This window comes from Sinocyclocheilus rhinocerous, unplaced genomic scaffold, assembly GCF_001515625.1.
Source record: "Sinocyclocheilus rhinocerous isolate Xijiao unplaced genomic scaffold, SAMN03320098_v1.1 scaffold44, whole genome shotgun sequence".
Classification (NCBI taxonomy): domain Eukaryota; kingdom Metazoa; phylum Chordata; class Actinopteri; order Cypriniformes; family Cyprinidae; genus Sinocyclocheilus; species Sinocyclocheilus rhinocerous.
The window spans coordinates 1,725,758-1,737,208 of NW_015631022.1; the positions used below are offsets into that span (position 1 = coordinate 1,725,758).

The 11,451-nt window shown below is 40.2% G+C and overlaps 1 protein-coding gene across 1 annotated transcript in view; it reads left to right on the forward strand.

Annotated features, from left to right (window-relative positions):
* Nucleotides 1-11,451, forward strand: part of LOC107741095 (slit homolog 3 protein-like) — a 196,687-nt gene that overhangs the window by 105,447 nt on the left and 79,789 nt on the right. Inside the window, exon 5 of the mRNA XM_016553687.1 lies at nt 1,903-1,974. Within this exon, the coding sequence (XP_016409173.1) occupies nt 1,903-1,974 (72 nt within the window). The remainder of the gene's footprint in view (nt 1-1,902; nt 1,975-11,451) is intronic.

Consider the following 11,451-nt stretch of genomic DNA (forward strand, 5'->3'; position numbering starts at 1 on the left):
TAATATATATATATATATATATATATATATATATAAAATGTTTAAGAAGTCTGTTTTTGAAAAATAGACTTAATTCGGTTTATATTCTCTAAAAAATAAGACTTATGTGAGTCTTTTGTAATTTTGCTTCTCACATGTGTATAATATGTATAAAACAAGACAAAATATTAAGAAAAATTTTTTTCCAGTGTATGCAGAGAATTGCATCACTGCAGTTGACTAATTAACCTGTGTTTTAAAGATTGTTTGGAGAGCTTGTATTCATTCTGAAGTCACACAGATTGTTTCATTATCCATGTGTAATTAATATAGCGTCAAAGCAGATGAAATATGTACATTGCTACGTCTTTCCTGCCAGTATAATTCTCATATCTCATAAACTTCTATTGTCTCTTTATAGTTTCAAGTAATTCTTCATTAGAAATCATCTCATTCAACCCAAAGCCCTCGGGACTGTTTTTTTGTCTACTTCTGACATGGAGTTTCTCTCTGTCGCTCATCGGCGAGAGCACCGCTGAGACTTATTGTGTTTCATAAGAGCCGTTATTTGGCTGGGACAATTTGCCTTTTGTAGAAATAATGAAAAAGGTTCCACTGAGTAAACAAAGTAATAAAACATTTATTAGCAGTGGAAGTGCTGTAAAGCACTACGCTGCGCTCGCGGCTCGCCGAGGACGTACATGGCCGGTGCTTCGCCATTCATGAAGAATTAAAAAGCCAAAGCGAAGAGAAGTTGCCTTTGTGCTCCACACCATCTCTGCACTTTATCTGTTTCGCATTTAGACCATCAGAGAGGTAGTGCTGATATACATTCGCTCTTGTCCAGTGTGATGATGCTATAAACAGCGGCCCTATTTTCACACTCTGTGGCATATGATCATGGGATGTTGGGGCGTATGTTTGCCCTCCTGCATAGTTCAACTTGAAGGATACACAAAGGAAACATGATGTTCACATCAAGCCAGCCAAGAGTGCTGTAAAGAAAAAAAAGCAATGCAGGCTTGTGGAACATGTCAAAAACCATCAGGAACAGTTCGATGAAATACCATAGCCTCTTATTGCAAAGCATAACATAGTTATTAAGATTTTTGCCATAATAAAACTTGATTGGTTCGAGGGGGGGAAAAAAACACACGTATCCAGTTCTGGTGGGGGGCTGAAGGAGGGGAGAGCCCAATAACTACAGTTTTAATGCTCCTAAGAGGAAATTGCTGGCAGTCCTTTGCTTGATACATCATTACGTCCCACGCACGAGCTCTGGCAGGATTCCTCGCCGCGTTTGGATCCGTGCCTGATTGTTTATCAGTGAAATTGGTTGTAGCAAGGTCAGGTGGGTTAACCCACGTGGTGGTCTGTTCGTGTTATGTGTAGCAGGCATGACTCCAAAGCAGACGCTTTGATTAGCTGGGCAGATATTCCATATCTCATTTGTTTCCTTCTTGGCCCGTAATTGCATTCTGGTTTTCAAATTATGTTTTGCCAGCGTGAGTCTACAAACAAGCAAGCTTAATAAAGTTAAGCACAACCATTGTGACATGTCAAAAATCATTTGGCTCATAAGCGAGCATTAAAAAGAGCCGCTTTTGTCTGTTTTCTTTCTCGGGTTACTCAAAGTGCATATGATTGCTTCATTTTCTGCAGGATTGTGGGACGTACCGCTATGAGACCTTTCATCACAAAGTACTGCTTTAGAAATGTTTTTCATTAGACGCACACACAGACGGAGTGATAAAAGGCCAGACGAATTAAGGAGGATGTGACATTTATGGTCAGAAGAACAATTTGGTCTCAGACTTCAAAGTTCCAGCGAACCGTCCATCTTCCTCAAGACGCGAAATGTGAAGTGGCTTCAAACCAATCCTAATATCTCTCTCTTTCTCTTTCTCATCTCTCTCTCTCCAGGGACCTGAGCGAGAATCAGATTCAGGCTGTTCCTCGTAAGGCTTTCCGAGGGATCACCGCCGTCAAGAACCTGTAAGTGTTCTTCCCTCATCTCTTCACTGGCATCGTGAGATTCGTTTGCATGAGGCCAAAAAAGCCGTCGGTAAACCGTACTTTCCCCTGAAGAAGCGAGGCATGGTGCGGTACTCCGTCAAACCGCAAACGAGGCCATCGTCCGCTGCATTTAACGAGTCTTGAGTCTTATTTCAAAGACAGATAACTGAAATTAAATATAATCATCTCTCTGGCTGGAAGAAGAAAATGTTCAAAAGCAATGTGCTAGGTGGCCTACATGTATGCCCCTCGAATCATTTGTCATAACAGTTAATAAGCTTAGCACTGATGAAAATTCAATTAATCAGTATGGTTCAATAAGATGGATATCTTCAGGATATTGCCAGTGAGTAATGTTCCACAGCCATTTGCAATAACAGTAATGGCTTCTGATAAATCTCTGTAACAGTTTCAGAAGCCGATCTCACTACAGTGGAGTATGGCAGAAGGGCTTGTTAATAGTGATTTTTAATGAATAAATGTGATTTTTTTAAAGCATAAACAAGGCCCTACAAATCTAAAAAAAAAACACCCAAACCTTTATGAACAGAGCAAGCACAGGGAGCTGGTAGCTCTAACACGCCTGCGACAATAAACATGGCCTTCAAAGAGGGCTGGATGATTTGAGCAATTAAATCTGCCCTCTAATGAATAAAGGACGCCAAGTTGAGGTCATCATTAATGGGGCGCTTTGTTTGCAGTCAGAGATCGGTTGTGGTATGTGGCTGTAGCGTTCGTGTGCATTCCCAGGCTCGAGCGTGTGTGAAGTTCTGGGCAGTTTCGTCGCAGTATCTGATACTGGCTTCGTTACAAAGACCGTTTTCAGATGAAGTCTTTCCCACCGTGGGCTGAGAACTGCAGGTCACGTCATGCTAGATATCTCTGAGAGGTATGGAAATATAGTTGACTATTGTTTGAAGATATAGTCATGCTTTTCAGCCGAAAAGAAAGAAGAAGAAAGGGGAACATGTGAAGAGGTGGGAGAGTTTGAGAAGCCCAATTATATATAGCAGTAGTGAGTGCTAAGCAAGTAGTCATTTAACAGATATTTTTATCCAAAGCAGCTTTAAGAATATTTACAACAGATTTAACAGCACAATGGCGGTAGCTCATGAGATTGAATGCTCAACCATTAACTTACAAGCCTACTGTACATCCGCCACTGTGCCACACCTGATCTGTATAATTTACAGTGTGTTCAGGGCAGGGTGGTCTTTTGGTTCGCTGTATTTCAGAATGACGCATGTGCATGAATGTTGACTAACACCTGCCCTGGTCAGATTGAGTTAACTGAATGTCAATACCAACTCTGATCTCACTGACCCCTGTCAAATGAGTTCCAGCATGCAGGAGTGTCGTCAATCATCTGCGCTGGTCAATGACTCTCTGCAAACACATAATATGTTATGTAGAACAGTGTTGGGGGTAACATTGCATATGCAGCAATGTGTGTCGTCAGATGACCTGATGGTAGTATGCTGATTGTAAAATTTACACTGTAATATTTATGCAATATAATATTTTTATTTTAATATTTTTTTAAATATAATTACGCTTTTATATATATTCTTTTAATTAAATACAGAGTTCTGGCATGAAACTCTAGATGGCGCAGTCCGATAGGTCTAACTCAATCTGACCTAATGACATCATTATCACATGGCACAGCTGATTGAGCTCGCTTCTCAACATTCAAATATATGACTAGTGCTTGCCGTAGCAGTTGCAGCTTGCTTCAGAAACACTCCAACTTCCCCAGCTCCACCTGTATAGATCTGCTACGAGGTGATTAATGTATGCTATATGGGGGTTATTTCATGTATATTGTCATGTACATGACCATGCCAATCCCTCCGAGAGTTGTCATGACAGAACTTTATTTATTTGTTTACTTGTTTGTTTTGTATTTGTTATTATTTAGTTGTTCAGTTGTAACTTAAAATAAATCAGAATGCCACAGTGGCAAATTAAATTATTTAAAATTTAAATTATTTTTTAAAGGGGTCATATGATGTTGCTAAAAAGGACATTATTTTGTGTATTTGGTGTAATGAAATGTGTTTATGCGGTTTAAGGTAAAAAAACACATTATTTTCCACATACTGTACATTATTGTTTCTCCTCTATGACCCGCCTTTCTGAAACGCGTCGATTTTTACAAAGCTCATCGGTCTGAAAAGCTAGGTGTGCTCCGATTGGCCAGCTATCCAGTGCGTTGTTATTGGCCGAATACCTCTTGCGTGTGACAGAAATGTTACGCCCCTTACCATATTGTGATGCCATGTCCTGGCCGGAGCGACGAGTCAAAAACATTAAAACCCATTATAAATTAGGCGTTTGTTGCATCCAGTGGGGACATAATTACGGATTATAATGACTTATACTGTCTTGTAACCATAAAACCATGTCTTAATTTGTGATCGGCGGGCTAGAGTGAGCGGAGGTCGGCTTGAGTGAGCGGCGGCGGGCGGTCTTGAGAATGGCGCGGCCGGCGGATTCGACGAAGGAGCGGCCGGCGGGCTTGCGGCAAACCCATGTGACGACCCCAGGCTGGGCTCCGCTTCGTCCACGGTGAAAGCCGATCCGGCGATCCACAGCGCAAAGTTGATGTATTTCCTCAGCGACCAGCACGGATCAGCTCCAGGCATGATGAAGCGGATATCGTCCTCTTTTGGAAGGCCAAACAAAGTAGTTTCGCTTTCACAGCGAAACACACAGTGCCTTCACGACATGGCGGCGGCGGCAACAACAATACTACAGCGAGAATAAAAGTTGCGCCTTCTTTCTTTGCGTGAACATTTGGGCGGCGTTATGCAAATCTTCCCACATCGTGACTTAGACATGTGGGGGCGTGTTAGAACGAGCCGTTTTAGGTAGGCGTGGTTGACTCTTAACTTTTATAAAGAATATCTCTTTGGGTTTGAGACTTTAGTCTTTGCAACTTTACAAATCTTCTTTATGCACCAAGAGCTTGTAACACTCCAAAGAGAAAGGAAAAATTTAAATTGCATCATATGACCCCTTTAAGTAACACACTATATACTATACACACTATATGACAAATTAAATTTTAATTTCTAAATTCACTTGCCATTTATTTCATTTGGAGTGCTATTTTTACATTAATTTAGACAAAATAGAATGGAATTAAATTTTTTGTTGCCATTTATTGTTATCGGCCATAACGTTGAAATATTTTTTTTGTCTGTATATTTATTGAAATTTGAGTGGTCAAAAATGTAACAGTTTGGTGCATGTAACATTTTGAGTACTGTATACACAGTATATACAAAATAAATTTAGCACGTTATTAGTCCCATTTTATAGATAATATTGTAATGCATTACTTTAAAATGTAACATTCCCCAACAGTTGCAAGCTTTCAAATCCCTTATACACATCCAGCATTTTTGTTCAACATGTTTTCCCCTGACGTTCTTACAGTGATGTCTGTGATGTTCGGCAGTGTTTGAGCGCTCATCACATCACTGTCATGCGCACCGTCACACTCTGATGGATGAATGATAGGTACAGGTAGGCAACACTCATTTCTTCAGGTAGGGCTTTTTAGAAGAAAAAAGGGCTAACAAGGATTGAGGGAGAAGGATGGATTTGTATGTCAGCAGCGCTGCCTGTTTCTCTCCCACCAACCTGCCTCTGCAACGAGTGTCAAGGTGACTCTTGATTTAATTGCTAAAATCATCCAGCCCTCGGTTTTTTAAAGGGAAGGAGTGGAAAAAATGGACAGGCAGTGTTCCAGGAATGAATTGATTTTCTCATAGGCTTTTCTACCTTAATGTCCTCTGTTTGAAAATGGCTATGCACGCTTTGAGGGCACGTTGAATCTTCGTCTCTTATATATCGTCCTCGCATCTCCACAATTTTACAGGCTACAGCATGCTGGAGTCAGCATCCGCCGTCAGCCAGCATCCTCCACCCTTTATAGAGGGGCCATCTGGATAATATGGTCAAGATGGTTCCTCCAGCTGACGAGAGTCTATGTTGCACCCTATTAAACCAGACACAATATCTCTGTCTGCGTTTATGGCTTTAGCTGTGCCCTCCTACTGTTCACCAGACATGCTACGCCGGCCATGTTAACCTCGAGAAGCATCGAGTGCGGGTGATGTTGTAGATTCCCTCATCATGTGCACTGCGAGTCCGAAAACATGCCTGATGAGCTCTATATCAACATGGCATGCTTGTGTCAGCGGGGTACAGATCCCATTAGAACAGGTACTGTATGAGCAGTGGATTCATGGCCTTACACGTATTCGTTCTGTTGACATTTGTTATTCACAGCGGATGGAGAGGCCGAATGGTGTCGGCACATGCAGGGTACACAATACTACATCACCTGAAGCCTAGGTGTAATTGAGAGAGCAGTGTGTCCTGTATGCTTACCCGGCGTCAGATACGTGGACACTTTGATTTTTGTCCCCTTGTGGGAGGCTCTCATCTGGGTGCTAATAAAAGCCTTTCTACTTCATGCTCATGTACCCAGAATGTCAGTCTGACTGTGCGTGGGTTTGAATTATGGCCGAGAGGACGAGGTGCGGTCACTGTCTGCTTTACAAGCTTCTGCGCCCAGCAGATGGGACTCTGCAGACGGCAGATCTCGGCTTTTGATGTGCACTGCTGGTGTTGAAACACACACCTCACGGTCCGTGCAAGATGGGCTGTGAGTGGCACTGATGCCAAGATAGCCAATCAAATGTTTTCCAGCTCTGGGAAACACTTTCTCAGGACACCCATCCACACTGAGACTGCTCTTCTGATCGATTAGGACAATATACTAGACAAAATGAGACAATATGAGACCAGATGAAATGAAACTATATAAGACAAAATGAGATAATGTGAACAGATGAATTAAGAAAATATAAGACAAGATGAAATGAGACAATATGAGACCAGACAAAAAGAAACAATGAGACAAAATGAGATAATAAGGACAGATGGATTGAGAATATATGAGACAATATGAGACCAGACTAAATGAAACAGAAGACTAGACATAGAAGAAACAAGAAGAAATGAAACAATATGAGACCAGATGAAATTAGACAATGTGAGAGAAGACAAAATGAGATAACGAGGCCAGATGAATTGAGATAATATGAGACAATGTGAGACCAGACTAAATTAAATGATATGAGACCAGATGAAATGAGACCAGACAAAATGAGACCATGAGGACAGATGAATTGAGAAAATAGGAGACACAACGAAATGAGACAATATGAGACCAGACGAAAAAAAGACAATGAGATAAGACAAAATGAGATGATGAGAACAAATGAATTGAAAAAATGGGGCAATATGAGACCAGACCAAATGAAATGATACAAGACTAGATGAAATGAAATATGAGACAGATGAAATGAGTCAATATAAGACGAGACAAAATGAGATAATGAGACCAGATGAATTGAGATAACATGAGACAAGGTGAGTTCAGACTAAATGAAATATAAGGCCAGATGAATTGAGACAATATGAGACAAAAAGAAATGAAACAATATGAGACAAGACAACATGAGTTAATGAGGCCAGATGAATTGACACAATATGAGACCAAACGAAATGAGACAATATGAGGTGAGACAATATGAGAAAACATGAAATGAGACAATATGAGACACGACGAAACATTATGACTCAAGACAAAATGAGACCAGATGAATTGAGACAATAAGACAAGACTGGGAAAGAAAAGACAAGATGCGCCTAGAAGAGAGAGGAAGAAAAAGGAAATGATGAGAAAAAAATATATAAGAGAAGAGAAGTGACAATAAGATAATATAGAATAAAATGAAGACAAAATGGGACTGAAAGAAGAGGAAGGGAGATATGAAAATAACTGAGACAAGGAGAGTAGATGAGAATAGACTACAATGTTGAAATCAGGTGAGAAGAATTGACAAGAAAAGAATAGATTCGGTGAGGTGAAGCAAGAAAATTAAGAGAGAAAGAGAAAAGAGACTAAATGATGAGATGAGGAGAAAGAGATGAGACATAAAACTAGAAGAGATTACTTATGATGAGATGGAATGATAAAGCAAGCAGAAAAGAGAAGAGACAAACATGAGATGGAGACAATACTAGAGGAGAAGATACAAAGTGAGATGAGAGAAAAGATGAGAGACTACCAAAGACAAAATGAGATGAGAAGAAGTGAGACAAGGCAGAAAGAGAAGAAATGAGATGAGACACAAAGTGAGATGAGACTGGAAGAGAAGTGAGGAAAAGAGACAAGACTGAAGCTGCGTTCACACTAGCAGCTGCATGTCGCCAGGGGCTGGCGATGAGGTTAAAGGCAGGGTATGTGATTTTTCAAAAACACGTTAGAAAACTGATTCGGGCCGAATAGCAAAACAAACTTGTAGCCAATCAGCAATAAGGGGCGTGTCTACTCGTGATGTGGAGGAGAGCGCTTTCAGTGCATGGGACGGACATTAGCCGAGCGACAGAAAGATAGAGATGGCAGATAAAAAACAAAAGAGTAAAAAGTCTGTGGAACGATAAGGCAAGTAGGACTCGTGTAAATATCGGATCAGCTTTCCAGCGCTGGAGAGAACTCAAGGAGTGGAGGCCTGCGATCGGACGCCGAGGTTGCTTTGTTTCTTCTCAATAGGTGAGTAACACCGTGTCTACAACAGCTAAAGTCTGCCTACACTGGACGCGATCAAACGACTGTTGAAAACCATTTGAAATTTGTGTCAGCACGTCATAAATAGAACCCGGCAGCAGTTTTCTGTCGGGGATTTGTTGCGCCGCGCCGCTCACGTCCGTAGACACGGTGTAACTTTGGTTTTGCTTTGTTTCACAGAACTAATCGTTGCCTGGGTTGCGTATGTATATGTGGGGCGGAGCTATCAAAATAGGGGCAAGACCCTTTTGGGGTAGGGGCGTGTTTGTTTTGGTGATTTCAAATATCAACATTGGCTACCAGAAATTGCTTACTCTGCCTTTAACTAGTGGCTTAACTATATTTTTTCTCACTGCTGGTTGCCTTGACAACGAATCAGGTTTCTTGCCGCTAAATACAAACATTTTGGAGGCAAAAGACTAAATATAATATAACTATGAATTAAATCCGTACATACAAACAAAAATGAATGAGAAACAGAGCCTACTTTTTTTCCATTGTGTATGTTTATCTACGGCTGAGAGGAGAACGATCACATGAGCTCTGCCGTCGTCTTCCTATTGGCTGTCTCTCCCGAAAGTCGCTCTTCATTTGCTTAAAATTTAAAGGATTCTGAACTTTGTAGCGTCGCTGGACACGCCCCATCCGTCGCCAACGGCCGCTGTCGCACTTGTCGCCGGAAATCGCCAGCTCTCCATTGAAATGAATGGGAGTGTGTCGCTTTGTCGCTTGTAGTGTGAATGGGGCTTCAATGAGATGAGATTAATCAAAGTGAAATAAAACCAGAAAGACAAGAAGATGCAAGGCATCAGTGGTGTGATACAGACACAAATCCGCAAACCACACTTGATTTGGCGGCCATGAAAGGCCACATACTGTATATCTGTTACGACTATAGACTGAGTATGAGATTCATATTTTGCAGCTATGATCAAGCAGAATCCTGGCTGTACTGACAGTCAGTTCTGGGTCATTTGCTGTGTTACCTATCGAGCGTGAATGAAATACGGCCATGCGGCTGCTGGTTAGCATCACCAACTCTGACAGATTAATAGTCTAGTGAAGGGAAGGAAGACCCATATTTGTTTCTTTCTCGCGTTCACTCCAGATGGGACACTGGCAGGACGGGAGCTCTAAAGTGCCAATACGGCTCATGACTGAGATGATTAAAGGCCAATGTAATTAGAGCAGGAAAATTAAAACTGGGACTTTCATTACCCACCACTACCATGTCCCACCTCTCCAAACAATCACCAAACACGCAGATATTCGCATACACCACACGCTCACATATGTACATTCAAGACAGCTATTCGCCCTTGACTATGCTCAGTATTACCATTGTTAAAAGTCTCCTGCGCATGATCATAATGACATCCTCTAGAGATCAACTTCATGTGTTCAAATACAGACAGTTATGGCTCTGAAATCTGATTGAATAAGCTACGTTTGAATTCTAAATATAATGTGCCAAGTTACCACAGTATCACATGCTGTTCGGCAAATTAACTAAATTACTTGTTGTGGAATTTTCTATATTGAGATTATTATTAACAATTTAACTGTGAGGAAATAGATTTTGGAGCAGGTTTTGTTGGGAGGCCGCTGTTGTAGAAAATCTATAAGGTTTCAATCACCTTTATGTATAGAAAAATGCATTGCTGTAGCTCAAGCAGTAAAGCATAGTGCTAGCAACGTCAAGGTAATGGGTTCAGATCCCAAGGAATGCATGGACTGATTGAATGCAATGTTAGTTGGTTTGGATAAATGCATCTGCCAGATGCTTAAATGTAAATGTAAAAATGATAGTTCAAGGTACTTCTTGTGATATGAATTCTAAAAAAACGTTATTTTAAAGCATTTCAATAGAAATATGTGCTTTGTAAAATAAAAAAGACTGCGTCCCATCAATTAATGACAAAAAGTCTTTCTGCTGAGTTGTCCTCACAGGCTATATGCGAAAACAAGCAGACCAGACTACCCTGATTCTTGAGCAAACATGTATTATGGTATTATGAGCCGGTTCTTTTTAGTGTAGCCTAAACAAATGAGCCAATACTTTTAATGAATTGTTCAGTTGAATCAGTTTGACAAATCCTTTACTGAATTGATTGAAATGGTTAATGAATCAACATCTGACTCTCTTAATGAACTGTAATTTTCAGCGATGTCCATATATCAAAATGAAGCAAGTTTTGTGTAAGTATCAGTGTAAATAAAAACACACACTTGCTACAGTTTTTGTAACAAATGAATATTGTAGATATCATTTACAGTCAGTGTTGGAAAGAGTACTGAAAAAATATACTCAAGTAAAAGTACCATTACCTTCCAAAAAATGTAGTGTGAGTAGAGTAAAAGTACTTGTCCAAAAAACTACTTGAGTAAGAGTAAAAGAGTAGCCTATTTAAAAGTACTCATGAGTATTGAGTAGTGAGTACTGAGCTGTGGATTGTACCCCCTCATAATAAACGCTGTACACCGCAATTTACACATTTTAAAAACGTTGTACATTCTGTAATTCACATTATAGTGTTTGTCATAAAGAATGAAGAATATATATCATCCAGCAGTTTTAATTTTGACTGACAACTCTTTAAAATACATCAAAACACCACGGAAACAGTATTCAGTTGAATAAAAGATGAAAGTTATTCTCAGTACAATCATCCCCATTTAAATCATAAAGTTTGAAAAAATAGATTTAAAATCAGGTGTAAGGCCACTGAGACAGAGCATGATATTGTTGCTCATAAAATATTAATGTTTAGAACAATGCAAAGAATACAAAACCATTAGAAACT